Source organism: Fundulus heteroclitus, chromosome 14 (genome assembly GCF_011125445.2).
Source record: "Fundulus heteroclitus isolate FHET01 chromosome 14, MU-UCD_Fhet_4.1, whole genome shotgun sequence".
Taxonomy (NCBI): domain Eukaryota; kingdom Metazoa; phylum Chordata; class Actinopteri; order Cyprinodontiformes; family Fundulidae; genus Fundulus; species Fundulus heteroclitus.
The window spans coordinates 357,816-376,500 of record NC_046374.1 but is presented as its reverse complement, the minus strand read 5'-3'; the positions used below and the strand labels follow the sequence as shown (position 1 = coordinate 376,500).

Here is an 18,685-nt window from a genome sequence, read left to right as displayed (position 1 = left end):
ATTCAGATAAACAGCATTACATAGTGATGTTCTCTGGATGTTCATTTTATTTCTGTTATTAAATTCTTGAACTTGAAAAGAAGCTGTCACTCCTTTATTCTATGTGTGTGCAGGTTTTGCTGTTAAAAGATCGCTAGTGCTCGAATTCATTCCTTTCAACCGTTGTCTTGATATCAGCTTAAGAGCTGATCATCACCAGACAATACTTAACAGACAGAGAGTTATTTAATAAACATTAAATAACTTTAAACAGTGTAAAATTGCACAACAGTCTGTTGTTTCTTGTACATGGCTTCACTGTTGACTCTCAAGTCCAGTCTGTTGTCTAGATGAACACCGGTGTATTTATATTCCTCAACCACCTCCACTTCTTCTCCATGATGAAAATTGGGTTTGATCTAATGTTGTTTCTCCTGAAATCTACAATCATCTCCATTGTTTTGTTCACATTCAAGATAAGATAATATGACTGTATATATGCTTAAAACTCTTTTCAAAAGCAGGAAGATGAATGTTATACAAATGACAGGAGACAAGCTGTTCCTCTTTAAGCTTTTATTGATATTTAAGTCTGCTTTTTTAAGGATGTTTACTGTATTACACAGGGAAATTAGCCACACAAGTAAATTTCAGTTTACTTTTAATCTTTTAATTGTTCATTATATTAATCTCCCTTATAAGCGCTAATGCTAAAAAAGTTACACAAGAACTAGCACACGGTTAACTAACTTGTGAGCACATCGGGACATTAAACTAACACTTCACAAAGATTTGAAAAAAAAAGAAAAGACAATGTATAAGAGGAAAAAAACTTAAATAAAAATGAAGAGACAAACAGAAGACAATGCGGACAAGCATTTACAATCACGCAACCCTGCTCAACTCTAGAGAAACGAAGCACCCCTCGACTTTCCGTAGGGATCTTTTCCTTCACGATTCCTTCTGGTCCATTTCCTCCCTGTCTGACTGAAATCTGAACCTGCCTCAAAACTAAACATACCCTCAATGAAGGTTACCTTCTCTCTTCTGTTACAAATCATCCACTGAAAAGGACGCGTTGTTTGTGGATCAAATGAAACCCGTTCCTTCCGCTGTAACCCCCGTCTATACGGACTTCCCCTGCCATGCTCATCCATCCAGGCTCGGCCTCTTTTAACAGAACCGGATCCCACAAACAGGAGACCGGCTGCCACCACCTGACTCACTCCAATCCCCTTTTTTTTAAAAACAGAAATAGATATAGGTTATTTCACAAATACAGCCAGGCTTTTGGCAACACATCGCAGGGCAGTGGACAGCTTTTTGTAACGTTTAGAGGGACATGTGTGTCACTGAGACCCGTTAAATGAGGTGAAGAGGTTGCACATTTATTTAGAAAATTTGGCCTCCATTTGTTTTTAGGCGCTGGAATTTGGCAGTATGCAGTTACTAGCTGTAACGGGATGGCTCAAGGTTCAGGTGTTTTTTTTTGTTTGGCTTTTTTGGCTTGTTTTGGCAGTGGAGGGGCTGGGTTTTTTTCTCCCATTAGTCTAAAAAAAATAAAAGCTCACCTACTCAGCTAAGTCTGCTAACTGGACACTCCCACTCCCTTCCCGTCTACTTCCACTCTACAAGCACACACACAAGCAGCTGTCCAGCTAAAATAAAGCTGCTGCTTTATTTGGGAGCGTTTGTTTTCCCCACCTCAAGTATGCTGGCTGGGTCTATTTGGAGGTATCCACACACAGGTAAGGTCGATGAAAGCAAAGAAACAAAAACAAAAACAAGAACCACAACCCAGGCGGTGAACACAGTGATCCCTTCTGGCCCCGTCAGACGCCACGGATGTTCCAACGCGCGGCCACAAAAAGTTGGAAGCACTACTTAGAATGTGCGACTAGTGTTAACGACAACGCCCGAGCTGAGCCGAAGCAAACAAACGTCCGTCCGACTCTCGTTCTAAAGTCAAAACGACACACATACGAGCACGCACATATAATGTTAGCAGAACATGAAAGAAACATATCCAGTCAGTATTCACACGGGCGGATACCAGGCATGCAGATTCAGGAGAATAAATTACAAAAAAAAAAAACCTACTGCCATCCTCTTTACAGCCAATAAAAAAATAAAACGGAAACTAAAAACGTAGAGGACGGGAACGGGGCGAATGGAAGACAAAAAAAAAACAAACTAGCAACACTAAGGAGGAAAGACACATCCATCTCAATAAAACTAGAATATCATTAAAGAATTATTTTAGTCATTCAACTCAAAAACTATAATATATTATACAGACTCATTACACACAGAGCAATATATTTCAAGGATTTACTTCTGTTATCTTTGGTAACCGGGGCTTACAGCTAATGAAAACCTAAAATTATTTTTCTTAATTAGCATACTAAATAAGACCAATATAAAAGGATCAGTTCAGTATCCAAATGTAACAATGGAAAGTTGTATGGAAGGAAAAACTGTGTCAGAAACAGACAAGCACAACCAAGAGACCCAACTGCAGCGGTGAGAGGACTGGAAGCTAAAACTCATTTAGGAGTTTGGAGGAGAGTCACACCAGGCTGACTGCCTGAGAGCCCCGCACTCAGGACACGGGTAGAACCAGAAACAGTATCAGGGGCGTCCTGTCTAGCCTAGGGGGGGAAAGGATTGGACAGCTGTTCATTAGTCCTATTTTGATATCTATGACCCAGAGCGGAAAAGCATAGACTCGTTGTTTATGCTTCAGTATGACGTTCCCACAGTCAGGCAAGGCTGTACCTTTAACCCAGGAGATGCTGATTTCATTTCCCAGCAGGACCTGCCACCTGCCACCTGCCTGCTTTAATGACCAGGACGTCTTTGTGCTTGATTGACCTGAACCTCATAGAGGAACATTGTGAAGAGGAAGATGAGAGACAGCAGACCCAACAGTACGGAGGCCGCTGTCAAAGCAACCCAGGCTTCCTGAACACCTCAGCAGAGCCACAGGCCTCCGTGCCACGCCGCACTGATGCAGTAATTCATGCAAAAGGAGCCCGGAACAAGTTCTGAGTGCATAAGCTGATATTTATGCGTTTAAAACCTGCGCGTCTCTGACCCACGGGGAAATAAAAATCTTTGGGTCTCCATGAACTGTAAGCCCCGATCGTCCAAACAAGCAGATATTTTGCCTGAAACATAGAACTGTGTTTAATGAGCCCATACAACGTAATCAGACAACTGAAACGTCATTTTTCCATAGACGTTCTACTGTTCTGAGATGGACGCGTCGCTGCTAGAACGGCTCTCGCTTGCCGGCACCGCCATCTGTAGCTTCAGCCGTCCGTGGAGACAGGTTACAAATCAGAGAAGAACAAAAAAAAACAAAAACAAAAAAAACACTAAAACTAGCTTTAAAAGTAGTGGGCACACACATTGTAATAAGTATCTCTGCTATAGTATGTCTTTTTTTAATTCTATGTTATATTAAAATCATTATGTAATAAAGAGAAAAGTGTTACAGTTTTATTTTACCATTACATCATCATCATCATCATCATCATCATCAGCAACATAATCATCAGCATCGTCATCCTCAACTTTGCATCCTGAAGTGTTTCTACTGGTGAATGTGAAGAGTGCAGCTTCTACATGCCGCACTCTGGATCTAGGTTAAAGGGATCTACAGGCTGACAGAGGGAGAGAGGTCTGCTTCCTGGTCTGCGCCTCTCCCTCTCTCTCGCCTCCCTGTCTGCTCTGCTCTTGCTGGGTGGGGGGGGGGGGGGGGGGGGGGATGATGGGAGCCGTTTAGTGACAAATAAGAGAAAGCCGTTCGTCTCGTTCCTTGCGTCGATGCTTCACCTTTCGCCTCCACTCCTCTCGCTCGCTCGCTCGCCGCTCTCTCTCTCTCTCTCTCTCCCTCTGGCCCTGCGCCGTGCCCCGCGCGGGTCTTCTTCAGCAGGACACCTCCATGGTTTGGGAGGGGCTGGGCGGCATCTGGCCCCCCTGCGAGCCCTGGGACAGGGTGCGCGAGCGGGAGCGGGAGCCGTCCATGGAGTAGGAGGAGGAGAGCGAGGTGGTGCGGGAGCGGGACAGGCGGGTCATGCAGGAGGACGCCACTGTGGAGAGAGATCACACGGTTCACACGTTTAAAGAGGCGGGAGGTGATAGAAGCAGCATCAGGTATTTAAAGGATATTACTCAGCCTCTTCTGTTACGGAAATAAATGCGATTATCACGTCACGTTGCAGAACATTGCCATGATTATAGCCTTTATTTTTAATCCGCCCTCTTCCGTAGTTTTAAACCTCTTCGTGTGGGCCACTTTTATTTTATGAAAGTGAAATCTTTTCAGGGCTTTTCCGAAATGAACAGAACATCGTCTTGCTTGTCAAACATGCGGGGACACTGGTCTCTTGAACCGTTCTACATTTTGGCACGTTACAACCACAAACAAACGCATCTCTGTGGGACTTCCTGCGAGAATTTGCGGGTTTGATGAATAAAATCTGTGGCCTGCATTTATTTTCAGTCCCATTTGCTCATAAAATCCCTACATAAAATCTCATGGGGGCATTTGGCTCCAGTCGGTTAATCAGTCCATCTGTGTGTAATTTAATCTCAGGGTAAATGCAGCGGTTCTGCGAGGGTCTCAGAGGTTTGTTAATAATATTCCTCAAAAAAGGATGTTTAATAAAGAGGAAAATTAACATGGTTAAACCTGGTCAAAAACTGCGTTGCTTCCAGCACATCTGATTCCTAAATTTTCTTACGTACGTACAAAAAAAGAAGCTACGTATGGAATAACAGTGTGTAGGAAGTCCAAAAATCCAAAATATGCATTATAAATCTGCATTTCAATACAATAATGTGTCTATTTTTAACCTTTTTACTAATATCAACGGACTAGCCACTAATTGACTCTTACAAAGAACACAGCAGACCGGTTGGGGACAAAGTTGTGCAGAAGTCTTAATGCAGGGCCACGTTCTAAAACAAGTTTGAGGGAAGCTTTCCATGTTCAGCGAAGAAGAAGGGACAAAACTTAGACGGCCAAAGCTGGTAGAGACATGCCACAGCCTGATTGCAGCTGTGATTGCAGAACATGGTGGTTCTACAAAGTGTTGACCCAGGCAAATACCAAATGTAATATTTTCTTTTAACTTCACAATTACACACAACCTTCTGTTGGTCTATCACCACAAATCTCCACTAAATGCATTAAAGTTTGGTTGTAAGGTGAAAAATGTTGCAGATTTGAATTGTTTTTGAAGGAATTGTGTATAAAAGATGGAAAACCAGCCTTAAAATAAATCAGATAGGATGCCCCATGTATTTGTGAAATAAATGCACAGTGATAATAACTTCACTGGTGAACTATAAGTGTATTAGACTTTCACTCAAAGTATCAGGCCGTTCAACCTTAAAAACATGTTAAATAAGCTGTTAATTACTGACAATTACTTGTTGTTTTGATCAACCTTTCCTTTGTCATGATTCAACAATGAAAAGATTACCTTCCAAGCTGAAACCAAATTCATATCAAGAACTATGCACACCGTGCAGCAACATGTACCTGATACTCTGTTAACCAAAAAGCATCCCAGCAATCTTAATCTTGGATTAGAATGCCTATGTTAGAAACGATCGACGTTCAGAAAGGTGAACTTACTGTAGCCCATGCCTTGGATGAAATATTTGAAAGCCTCAGTGAGCTTAGCGGGCTGCAGGCACAAAAACACAGAAAATAAAAAAAAAACAGTTAAAAACGTTTCAGCAGAGATATTTTTAACACTATAAAAGCATCTACTATACAGAAATCCCACATATATTAACCTGTCTTGGATAAACCCTACACAAAAAACAGTTAGCTGAGGATTATCCTGATGGCTGTTTCTGTGTCAGCAGCGCTTACAGCACAGGACCAGCCTTTTAGCTCCAGCTCCTAAAGCCAGGATTCCAGCTGAAGTGGAACAGAAGATCATTGGGATCACAGCAGCGCATCTTCCCTGTTGGGGGTTTCACTAGATTATGGTAGATCCAGGTTCTGAGAATTAAGATCCCAGCTATAACCTAAGTTTCGTCAAAATGACTTGTTCATGGTTCTCATGTTCTCTGCAACCAGAGAAAAAACACACCCACTGCTTCTCTCTCTCTCTCTGGCCACTGCCTATGGAAGGCCGGAAGAAACAACAATCCCAGAATGCAATGCAGTGTGACATCTGGGCTCAATCCCTATTAGTGTTTGGATGTGGACACAATGCCTTTCAGGACGATTTGATAGAAAAGCAGCAACTCTAAACCTCACTACGGGGAAAAAGCAGGAGAAACAGGCGCAGGTCTTAACGTCTAAATTGTGGACGTGTGCAATAAATAAACAAATTCTAGGCTGTAAGTTTAAAGGGTCACATTATCGCACTAAGGTGAACCGTTTGCGGTTAAAGCTTATAAATATCTCCAAACGTAAACAGTGGTTGTGTAAAAACTCTTAAACGCATTAAAATGAATTTTAAAGTTCTGCTGAAACTCAGGTGCCGTTTCTGCTGTGAAGTGAGGCTGAGTTATGGAATTCCAAAAAGGCTTTAGTTTCCTTCCTTCTTTCATTAAAACCAATTTGGATTTTTTTTTTGACGTGCAGGAGAGTAGAAAAATATTCCTTAGCACTACTGCAAACAATGTTTTGTACCCAAACAGTTAAGAACCACACAGGTAATTTCTGACAATCCCTTTGCAAAAATCTGTATACTTGAAGTTCACTTTATTAAGTATACTTAAGTATAAGCTTAAATCTTAGTATTAATGTACATAGATTTCTGTTTATACTTGTCAGTATAAGTCAAGTATAATTCACTATACTATTGTCAATTATATGAAATATAGTTTATAAAATGTAAACTTCAAGTACACTGCCTCATTTTAAGCATGAAACTAAAGAATGAAAGAATACTCATAGTACACTTGAATAAACTACTTTGTGCTAAGGGATAACCTAAAAGGTGTTCCTCTGGGATGTGTTTTAGTGTTGTTGTTTTTTTCTTAAACCAGATCAACTATAAATCCACTCTGTAATGGAGCTTTTCACAGTTCTTCACTATTTCAGCACAACTTTAACTTATAGACAAATAGTTGCTGCTCTGCTTCCCTAGCCATGCTGAACACCAGCAGTGGGATGTTTGTAAAGCTTCCGGGTGTTCCTGTTACCTGAGTGAGCTGAGGGAGGCCGCCTGCGTCAGCCATCTGTGTGGGGGGGGAGGTAGTAACAGGAGTTAGAACTGAATCAAAGACGAGAGGTTAAACGAAGAGACAAGATGATCATTTCACCTTCAGGAAGGAAGTTGATGTTGGGTCCAGCTTGCTGTTGCACTCCACCTGGTGGACACAGGAGGAACAGCATAAACATCTGTCTGCGTGAATGACGGAGCAGAGCGGCAGCCTCGTGAGTCAAGAAACTTACGGCGGCGTCTTCGTACGGAGCATGGTCGCCCACCACCAGCATCACTGGACACCTGGGAAAGACGAGACGAGAAGTTGCAGTAAAATGTTTAAGAGATTCACGTCAGGAGAAAAAAAAGAAAAAAAGGAAGGGCGTCGTTACTTGAAGGTGTAGCTGCGGTCCAGGTTGAGATCTCTGCGGCTGCGGTGGACAGAGAGACGGGGTTAGTCGTGCTTTGATCCTGGTTTGCATACTGCCCCCTGCTGGACGGCCTTACCTGTTGTACATCTTCCAGAAGAGCTCGATGTTGGCCAGGTTAGGCGCTTTGGAGATGCGCTCTCTGTGAGACTGCACCAAGTCTGTGTTGGAGGACAGCTCCTCCTACAAAAAGGGAGGAAAAGTTTTGGTTTCTTCACATCCGAAGGATTTTCTTCCCGACGTTGGCGTTTGCTTTGTGCCGTACCTGACTGAAAAGGTGACACATGATCTGCTCTGTGAGGGAGGAAGTCACGGAACTCAGCTGCGGAGGAGACAAAACAACGCAGATCGATCAAACCGGTCCTGATCTGCAAACGTGCGCACCATCAATAACGCGGCACGGCACGGGACATGCCTAACTTCATATCCTGAGACTGATGAACGACCCTCATCGGCCCAAACGTCATTACAGTATCACGTTTCTGGGGCTCTGTCTCAGCAGGAAGGCACCGAGTCAGACGATGAGCGGTACCAACCTTGTGAGCGGCCCAGTCCATCCATCCTTTAGCGTTAGTGTCGATGTTAATCAGAACCAGACCCTCCACCGCATCGGGATTTGCCAGCTGCGGACAGAAATTGAGATTAAAGCAAATCGAGCTTCGACTTCCAACACAGCGGACCGGCTGGGCCCACGTTGCTCATGTTAGGTCTCCTATGTTTGCTCTTCACCACCTCCTAATGCTCTCTCTCTTCTCCCAAATGCATTTTTTCCAGCCTGCCGAACACCCATCCAGTTTGAAGGCTCGTTTTTATTTGACGGCTTGGCTACTAAAGCCCGACGTCACGCCCTCTGCACACGCTCTACAGCAGCAGTTCTCTTCCACAACCACTGAAAGTGTCTTTTTGTCCATTAACGCTGCCGTCACCACCGCTTTGCCAAGATCACTGATTAAAACTGTTGCTCTCTGAAGCAAATGATCTCCTGACGCTGTAACACTGCTGAATGCTAATTGTAATTCATTGAACCTCTGCTCCTTAATCGTTATAATCACGCAGGTTGCCAAAGTGGGATTTACAGCGTTTAACTCCAGGACATTCATTCATGCAATCAGATGGCCATGCTAATGCAGAGGAGAGGAAGAGTTGATGCTCCTTGTTTCAGATTTGACTCATTTCTGAACTGTTCCTGTTCGGATTATCTTTGAGGCTTTAATTGCAGCACCTGACGTGGACTGCAGGACTTTTGTGTTTTCTGTGTTAAGCGTCGGTTCATTCTTAGGTTTCCCTCATGTTGAGTTACTGTTTCCGTGTTTCTTCCGTGTGTGACCAGAAAAGTGCTGCATAAATTCAGTTAATTTACTATTTAGTCTGATTTCAGTCTTTCGTTCAGCGACTCCTCTGGTGCGTTCCCTGTTCTCTGTGTTCTCATTAGCCCACCTACTCAGTCTACTGTATCTCTCTGCTGTCTTCTTCTGCAGCCTGTTCCTCATCAAGCGATTCTGCTCCTTGTAGCAGAATCGCTGCTTCAGCTGAAATACATTTCAGTTTAGTCAGCTCTTTTGCTGGATCCACTGGTTTTGCACTAAATGTGTTGCTGGTTTTCTCCTTGTTTGATTTTATGCTCTATCGTCTCCTGGTACCATAAGTGTTCTTATTAAATATCCTGGACACTTCACAGCGAGGCGTTGCAGGACGGTCTACTGGCTCTTACACCAGCTGCATCAGTTGTTGCTTTCTTGCTTTTGGTAGTTCTGGGATACTGCCAGCAGATGGCGCACAACAACGTCTGTGTCTGCTGTGGCTTTCAGGCTCAAAAAGGCCAAGTAAAACCTATCAGGACGAACGTTTGGTGTATATCGTTTTATTTGAAGAAGAATATATGGTTGTTTGTGTTTTCTTTGTATGGCCAAAATACACAATGAGGGCCCTTAGAATTGTAAATGATGGGTGAGCCAATCGTATAATATATCTAACATGCAGAAATTTTAACTAAACTGAGAAGCAAGACCCTGAAATTGTCATGTGAGCCAAACTGTGGATTTATTTAAAGCAGTCTAGTTTATATTCTCTGTAATACAAAAGATGTCAAGGTAGGGTGCCTTGCAAAAGACTGTGCGCCCCTTTAACATCTTCTGATTTTGTCATGTTATGAAATTCAACCTTTTGGCCTACATGTAAAATGCTTTATGTGGCAAAAAGCCCTCAACATTAACCTGAACACGCCATCTTGATGATAAAACATGGTGGTGACAGCATCATGCTGTGCCAATGACATAGAAAGTGGTCTTAGCTGATGGCATGGAGCTAAAAGCAGGACGATGATAGGGTGAAAAATACACGTTGAAGACTAGAGGTGCAAAGCTAGTAAAGATCAGCCTGCAGCTGTATCTGCAGCAAAATGTACTTCAGCAAAGTGCCGACACTGTGGGGCTGAATAGAAATGCACCACTATATATATCTCTTCCACATCACAGCTATTAATTAAAAAAAATAATTTGTTTGTGTCTATAAAATAAAATTTCTTTAAAAAAAGTTTGTCCCTGTAAAAAGACAAAATGTGTAAAGTTGGGGTTAAAGGGCATAAAAAGGCAGGAATATTTACTTCCTTTTACAGCATTTCCATTTAGCTCTCTGGTTAGAGGCTGCACCACTACTGTCATATTTATCCTCCCTCCTAAAGCACCAGCTGAACAGCGTCTGCAACATTGCCCCTAAAACGGGCGCAAAGCAGGCCTGAAAACAGCTGAAACCGCTTCACACTGTTACACAGTCAACTTGCCTGTTAAAAAAAAAAAAATCGATCATTTCCCTTTTTTCAACCGGGCTTCATCTTATTCCCCGTCTGCTTGACTGCTGAGACGGCACCAGATTCTGACAGCTGCTTTCGACTTCCACGGATAAAAAAACACACGCTGGCGGTAAAAAAAAAACAAAAAAAAAACGACAGCTCCAACAATAGAAGCCACTCACCGTGAACTTGGAGAGGATGTAAGCTCCCGCTCCCACCCCCACGCCGATGACGGTCCGGAAGCTGGCAGACGGAGACAGCGGGTTACCGCAGCGCTCAGGCGCTCCGAACGCAACACAAACGGTTTAACCGACATTTACGCGCGGAAGCTCGGCATATGAAGGCGAACGCTCGCCCGGATACTCACTTGAAAAACTGCAGCACAGCGGGGATCATCTCTGCGATGGTCTCCATGGAGGGGTACTGGTAGCTGCAACAGCAACAATCAGTGCAATGAAGGGATCGGACGTGTGTGGGATCTTCCTAAACTATGAGACAACAGTGGATGGTTCTGACAGCTAGCCATGAGGAGGCCCTTATTTTCAGATTTCCCAAAAGGGGCTGACGCTTCTGTTGGCAGGGGCTCAAAATGAAATAAGAAATAAGGGGAACGAGCTTCCGCTTGTTGAGTAATCTGCCCTCACAGCTTACATCCCGAGGCACGCAACCGAATCCTCCACAGAGACTAAAACGATCGCAGAAGGAGGAGAAGGAACGGAGAGGTGCAGGCAGGGTGGGTGGGGGTGGGGTGGGGGGGGGGGGGGGGTAAGAAGTATGGAGTGAGGAAGGCGCAGATTTGGTTTTAACCTCTGACAAAAGCGCATTACGGAGCATACAGAGGGGCGAGATAGGAGAGATGGGAGTATTTTTAGAGGGGATTATTTTAAAGCCTGCACAGAAGATTGTTCCCAGAACTGTACTCTGAGCAAAAAAACCAGGGTTAGATCAGGACACCGAGAGAGAGCGAGCGCCGCGTTACGGCCGTTAGAGGAGGTCGTACCCCGGAGGGTAGGCGGAGGCCCCCTCCTCCTGGCCCGGAGCGTCGATGTGGATCAGCGTGAAGTTCTTGACGATCTCCTGCATCTCCTCGAATTTAAACAGAGGCGAGAAGCAGCTCTTACCTGCCGGAGAAACACAGACAGAGAGATGAGGGGGGAGCCGTGGCGACGGAGACGGCCGAGGCGGAGGGAGCTGTACTCACTGTCCAGACCCGCGTCGTGGAAGGTCAGGATGGCGGGCCTGCGGGTGGTCCGCGTTCCGTGGAGGGTGACGCGCAGGACGCCTTGCGGGGTCTCCACGACATGCTCCTGAGGGGAGAAGGGGGTCGCACAGAAACCTGATCACTTCACATCTGCACAAACACCCATTCCTCTTCAGAGTTTTCCATATTCAGTTGTTTCATTATGAAGATTATACATAGTTGTCAATTTCCTTTACGAAAAAATAGAGAGTTTTGCGTGCATTTGTGCTTCTGGACTTTGAGACTTTTTTCTAGAACCACTTCTCACTGCGTTTACAGCTGCGGGTCCTCTAGGTCTCTTGTAGAGCCCCGTTTCGGGGCATTACTCTTTGGAAAACCGCTCCAGCTCGGTCAGACCTGATGGCCTCTGACAGGTTTATCCCAGGATTGCCCCGTATTTAGCGTAGACCAGTTTCAATCGTCCCTGCTGAAGAACAGCCGGCTTACAACGCGATGCTGCCACCTAGGGCTGGACGACGTCGTTATTGAATTATCGTCCAGCCCTACTGCCACCACCACCTTTTGACTAAAAACTCCCTGTGAGTTTCCTTCTGGCTTTGCCTTCATAAAGAGCAGATTTGTGGCATGACAGCTAAAGGTTGCCCCAGGCTGCGCTGCTCCTACCGCGGGTCTCTTGCACTGCAAAAACGGATCTAAAAACAAGTAACATGTTCTTAAAGTTAGTCTATTCGTCCTTGATTTGAGCCAGTAAATAAGATTATCTGCCAATGGAATGAGTATCTTTGCCCCTAAAATAAGATAATTAGACATCCTGCTCTTGAAATAAGATGATGGAGATGAACTGTTCCTTTTTTAAGTGGAAAAATCTTATTCCATTGGCAAATAGTCTTATTTACCTGCTCAAATCAAGGACAAATGTAGTCATTTCAAGAAGTATTGACTTATTTTTAGTTCTGCTCCGCGGCCACGTCCTGGCAGGCGGCCGTGGGATTTTCGCACGTCGGATTGAACAGATCGCTGCGAGATGTTCAAAGCTCGGGTCTGATTCTGCTTTAACCCTCCCCACAACATTCCCGCTGACCTGTCTGCTGCGTTCCTCGGCCTTCACGATGCAGATTGTTCACTAATCTGCTCGAACTAACCACCGACGCCTTCACAGAACAGCTGGGTTTATACCGAAATGAAACCCACAGAGGGACCGTGCTCACCAATCAAACTGCTGCTGGAGCCGCATTTGATTTTATTCGGGGCTGTTTTCCTTCCACTTCTAAATGATCCGCCGCTTTGCTCAAGCAGCGTAAATTTCCCAGGTGGGAATATCTTTACAAGGCTTTTTTTTTTTAAGCTTAACGTCAGGAGAGGCCAGCTGCCACTCCACCATACAACCTGAGCAAGTCAGGTAAAAAAAGACAACTCCTTCTGAATGGGCTAGCCAGGGCACTGAGCTGTCTAAGGAAACTGAAACACACACCTCTCCCTACATGCCGCTGACGTACACCATCTTGGTGCGCTACCCAGGCTACAACGCAGAGGATAGTGAGAGGAGCCCAAAGGGGTCTCTGCACTGCAAAAATGGAACTAAGAAAATAAGTCAAATATTCTTGAAATGAGCGTATTTGTGCTGGATTTGAGCAGGTAAATAATCTTATCTGCCAATGGATTGAGTATTTTTACCCCTAGAATAAGATAATTAGATATACTGCACTTGAAATAAGACAATGGAAAGGAGTTGTTCCTGTTTTAAGTGCAAAAATCTCATTCCATTGGCAGATAATGTTCTTTGCCTGCTCAGATCAAGGACACTCATTTCAAGAAAATGTTCCATTTTTGCAGTGTGGTGCGTCTCTGCACTCTGTCTAAGGTCCGTTTCAGACCCGATGCAGGAAGAGCGCTGGACGCGGCCCGAGACTCCTCTACAAGAACCTTTATATGTGCTGCCATGCCAGGCCGGCCGGTAGAACAGCATCCCAAGCAGAGCTGGCACCTTTCTGCTCAGACTGGAAAAAAATTTCAAGTGCAGCTAACATGATGGAATTCATAGTACTGCACTTGCTTTATGTTTTTATCCAGTTTGGTTTTATCTGTTGCATATATTTTGGCTTGAATAGTGGTACCAGAAAAAGATTGGCTTGTTGTTTTTTTTTTTGTTACATGCCACGTAAATGAATTAAAATGTCAATATATTGATTTGCTTTGAAAAGGCAGCTGGAAAGTTTGCTTCTTTTCGATCACTGGCCGCTAAACTTAGATAATCAGCGGACACTGAGAAGGAAATAAACCGCATTGTTGCATAATTAATTCTCCGCCTGCTCCACCGAGTCAATCCCATTCACCAAAATGAAGCAAAACCTTCTTTTTTTTATTTGAATCCAAGCAACCTCATGATGACACATTGTATTCTGCCCCTGTTTCACAGCATTGAAGCAGAACAACAAGTGAATTTATTTAACTTCAGTCAATGAAACTATTCAGACATTAAATTGAATCTAGTCCCGCAGAAATGTAGCGGCTCGTGCCCGACTCCAATCATTCCTCCCTGCTGCATGGACCTCACTGCTGAAAGAATGCAAAGCTCTGACTCAAGCTAATATGTTTCTGTAACAATGGAAATAGGATTTGCTTCTTCCTCAAAAGAATCCAGAGGGGTCTTAAGCTTTCTGGCTGCGCTCAGCCAGCTGTAGGAGTCGGGGAGAGCAGCTGATAAAATTAGCTGTTCAAATTTATGACGGTTAAAATCAAAGTGGTAAGGTTAAGTTTCTTTAAAGGAGTTTTGTCTTCACACAATTAAATGGAACAGCATTGAAATATCTAACAAGCTGAATTTTCAATAACTAAGTCATATCAAAGAAGGACACAAACATGCTAGCTTTAGCAGAGCTCTAGGGCTGTACTGTATTTTTCAGACTATGAGGCACACTTAAAATCCTTCAAATTTCTCAAAAATCGATGGTGTGCACTCTATATAAGATAAAAGTTGTGCTTACTGACCAATTTTATGTGGTACTACACACTCAGAAATCTGTTAAAATGTGTAAGTATGACGGTCAATGGATATTGGGAGCATTACGGTACCCTGCCTGACTGTAAAGTCTAGACTAGAAGTGAATGGGATCCCCACATATTTGGCCGTATGTGGGGATCCCATTCAGTTACCATCAGTCCAATTTATTCTAATACAGTCCGGTCAAATATGGGACCAGCTCCATCAAAATAGATACCAGCCTTTGCTAACTCTGCCACACCTCTGATCAGCACACACTTTGCACTTTGGGACATTTTAGAACCTGGTGCCACTAGAGAATAACGAGCGTCTTCTTGGAAACCTTTTATTTTTAGAGTGTTTTGCAGCTAATTTTCAAGTTTTATCCTATGGTGAGTTCTTCTCAACCTCAACGACTCTTCCCCAGAAAAATGTTTAAGCTGGATGTCACACCGCAGTTATTTTCTTCCGTTTGCTGCTTTGTTGTCAAGGTTATTTCTCAAGGTTTTTACTTTTAAAGTGGGTTTATGCATGTTTAGGCAGGTTTATGCAGTCTTACCTGGCCTTGGTCCAGAAGTATCCTGGCAGCCAATTCAGCAGTGTCCTGTAGGAAAGGAAACACGTTCATATTAGAAAATGATAACTATAGTTTTCTATTTATTTTACATAATGTTTGTTTAGGGATAGAAGACTTTTTTTTTTTTAGGCACAAAGACAAACAACTAAAATTAAATATTCAGCAACATAAAAAATAACGAAGTAAAAAGCTTAATATATAAACAGATGAATCACTATTTGTGTTACTTCTAAGACAGAAAACAGTTTTACTTCTTTTTTTTCATCGTAACCGACAAAACGGGGAATCTATAATAAAAACATCAGATTTATTTTCTCTTTCCGTTCTCTTTTCTTGTAAATGAGGCCTTTCTTCCTTTAAGATGGTGCTCTTTAACCTCTTCAGGAGAACCAGTGGTTGTGACATCAGAGGGATAATTATGGCGGAAGCATGGAAGTGGTTTTTAAATGATTTGGTCTTTGGCGTCTTTGGATGCATTCACTCTAGCAATTAGCAGTGAAGCTGAAGAAGAGGTTGATGAGTTAGGAAAAAATAGAGCGACAGGTCTAGAGGGTTAACGATTGGAAAGGTGGGCTGCAAGTAGAGACACTGATGTAATTCTCATTTTGTTGTTACGTTAAATGTACCAAACGCGCTCCTCTTATGCTTTTTTTATGTGATAGTTATTATAAAGAGATCAAAGTCAGGAAGTATAATTGTTAAATCAATTAATGTTCAGATATAATGCATTTTATAAACTTTACAATAGTCAAAATATTGTCATAATTAAATCCTGCAACTTTGAAGATGTACAAGTCCCTGTTTTCTTGATTGTAATGCTTTGATATGTAGCAGAAACAGACACTCTCCTAATCAATATCTTAAGGTCAGGAAAGAAGTCTCAAATTATCATAACAAGGTAAAAAGTAAAAAGAAGCAACAGAAGCAAGAGAAAAAACAGAGAAGGCAAACGACTGTAAACGGCATCTAAACTTAAACGAGTTCAGCAGCTGATCAAAAGCTTAGGAACATAAATCAAGAAAACCCCAAATCAGTTCTTGGAGTGTGAAAAAAGGTCTCATAGTAGAACACCCCACCATTCTCATGGATCACTTCAAAAATGTGTTTAGACTGGCTTGATGTGTGATTTCAGAAGACTGGGAAGAAGAACACTGATCCACCTGGAGAAGATGGCTTCATGAAGAGCATCCATGGTCTAGAACTGACATCTGTTTTTGTAAAGCATCCTTGCCACCCATCCCCAAATCTTCTCAATGTGATTTAGATCAGAGGACTATGCAAGATGGTCTAAAAGAGGGATGTCCTATTTTAGCTCTATTTTAAATTGTAGAATTGTCCCGCTGAAGGTAACTATTCATCAAAGGACAGCTGAGGGCCAGCCCTGCTGCTGTTTACACTCCTGCACAACCTCCATTGTCTTTTTGAAGAAATAAATACATCCCCGAATGATGCTGCATGAACAAAAAAAAAAAAAAAACATCTCCAGTGGGATCCGGTTGCTATACCAGAAACACTAAAAGCCATCATCACCAACAAGATTAAATCTATTTTCTTCACAGAACAAGACTTTCTTCCACCTTTTAACGCTCCATTTTGGTGCAGCAATGCAATGTGGGGTGGGAGGAGACATGGTCTGAAGATGTTTTCTGGTCTTTCTCCCCTTCTCCTGCTGATTCTGTCCTCTGATTAGTATGCTGCAGTCAGGGTCAGCATGGGGCCTTAATCAGGTCAAGGATGTCTTCATGGCCACTCCGCCACATCCTCTAGATCAGCGCAGGTGAAATGTTTCAGGGCTGCCTTTTTTTCTTTGGTCCCAAACCTCCGTGTCTTTTAACATTTTGAAATGATTGTCTTATCGTAGTCAATCATTGCAAGAGGCCTTATGTGTGCACCTCAATAATCTTTCCATGCGCTATGACAGTAAAACTTTTTTGTTGAACATCAGGGGGTCAGAACAGTGTTAAAAGCCTAGCAATGAAATTAAATATGCAAATGAGAGCCAGCCAATGAGCAGCCAGTTAGTGTTTAAGTGCTATTTTTAATTATTTGCCTGCTCTGTTTAGTTTCTTCTTTCTATACTGTAAAGCTCTCACTAGATATTATGAGGAGTATTAGTTTTCTTTATTGATGTTATCCCCTCCTTGACCACCAGGTGTCATTAACACCCGACACTGGACGCAGAGCAGAGCAGAGCAGGATCCGCTCCTGCTCCCTCAGGCTTTGACGTCAGCGCAGCAGATATGAGCCAGGGCTGCAGCTCTTCTCACTCACTTATACCCAAACACTCACTTATGTACATGCTCAAAGACTTTTCACATACGTGCTTGGCAGACAAGCTGTCTGATGGCAGGATTTGTTCAGATTCAAGAGCGCAAACACGGACTCTGGGATGCACACAAGTTCTGGCTGCAGTTTAATGTTTCTGTTTTTAGTAGTGTTGCACCGATACCGATACCAGTATGGGACGGGGCTCCGATACCGTGCTAAAATGGTGGTATCGGTATCGGCGAGTACCAACAAATAGGGCACCGATACCATTTTGATGTTTGTATTTCACTTGAACGCAGCCTTCTCTCTCCCGACTAGTATTATACATGTTATATAAGTTAATGAAAGTTGCACTGTTTTGGCATTAGAGAGCCAAAACTCAGGGTTTAAAAGAGATTATTAAATTATTAATGTAATTTTACTGTCTTACTGTTGCACTACTAATATACATGTTATAATTTCACGAATGTAGCACTATTTTGGCCTTTGAGAGCCAAAAGTTTATTCAACTATTGTCACCCATTCCAGATAGGTAATAAAAAGTTCTACTACCCTAAGTAGTATGCAGTTCTTCATATATATACATATCAGTTTCAAACAGATGGTATCGGTATCGCCCAATACTGCATGGCCAGGTATCGGGTATCGGTATCGGGGCCAAAAAATGGCTTTGGCGCAACACTAGTTTTTATTCAAGCTCGGTTTGGACTGAATATGATCACTACGCAGCCTATTTAATGATAATGATAATAAAAATACAATGTATAAGTCTCCATCATGCGTTGTAGAATGTCTCACCTTGGCAGCATCAGCCTGGCCCGTGAGTAAAGGCTTCTCCTCTGTGATGGCAATTTCCTGCATTTCTGATGTCATGGTGGCTCCTCCTGTGGGTAAAAAGGGGAAACAAAACATTGAAAACGTCTCATTCCCTCTGCCTTTTCAAATTATTGACACTGTGGTTTAGACTTTGATTTATCCATTGACGTATCTGTTACGCATTGATGCAGCCAAACACAGATTGAGCTTCCTGTGTATATTTGCACATACACAGGAAGTGATTAAATACTGCATGTAGCTTTTGTCCTCGGGGAAATGAAATGGGCTGTGGGGCCTTTTTAAAGTTAATTAGTAATTAGTGCCAGCAGAGATGAGCAGAAACGGATAGTGGGGGAGAAAAAGCTGAGGGGGAAAAAAACACAAAGGAAGGGCCTAAAGAGAAGATGGACACATCAAAATATAGGTAAGATCCCATTACCAATGTATAAAACGTGCCTCTGGTAGGG

General features: G+C 43.0%; 1 protein-coding gene across 1 annotated transcript; it reads right to left on the bottom strand.

Annotated features, from left to right (window-relative positions):
• Window positions 1-538: 538 nt before the first annotated feature.
• LOC105917916 (NDRG family member 2) lies at window positions 539-18,305 on the bottom strand. The gene is made up of 15 exons (XM_036145981.1): window positions 18,201-18,305; window positions 15,117-15,161; window positions 11,578-11,683; window positions 11,377-11,497; window positions 10,744-10,806; window positions 10,559-10,619; window positions 8,125-8,211; window positions 7,854-7,910; window positions 7,668-7,771; window positions 7,553-7,591; window positions 7,412-7,463; window positions 7,279-7,326; window positions 7,159-7,194; window positions 5,630-5,681; window positions 539-4,076 (listed from the first exon to the last, which is right to left on the bottom strand). Exons 1-15 carry the CDS (start codon window positions 18,273-18,275, stop codon window positions 3,913-3,915), a joined length of 1,110 nt encoding a protein of 369 aa, XP_036001874.1. The 5' UTR covers window positions 18,276-18,305; the 3' UTR covers window positions 539-3,912.
• Between the last annotated feature and the right edge of the window lie 380 nt (window positions 18,306-18,685).

What these genes read in the sequence shown, in the direction of transcription:
- LOC105917916 (XM_036145981.1), bottom strand. Translation starts at nt 18,275, where the DNA reads ATGACATCAGAAATGCAGGAAATTGCCATCACAGAGGAGAAGCCTTTA. An exon ending in GCCAGGCTGATGCTGCCAAG is followed by an intron (nt 15,162 to 18,200) that starts GTGAGACATTCT and finishes CCTTTCCTACAG; the next exon opens with GACACTGCTGAATTGGCTGC. An exon ending in TGTGTCACCTTTTCAGTCAG is followed by an intron (nt 7,772 to 7,853) that starts GTACGGCACAAA and finishes CCCTTTTTGTAG; the next exon opens with GAGGAGCTGTCCTCCAACAC.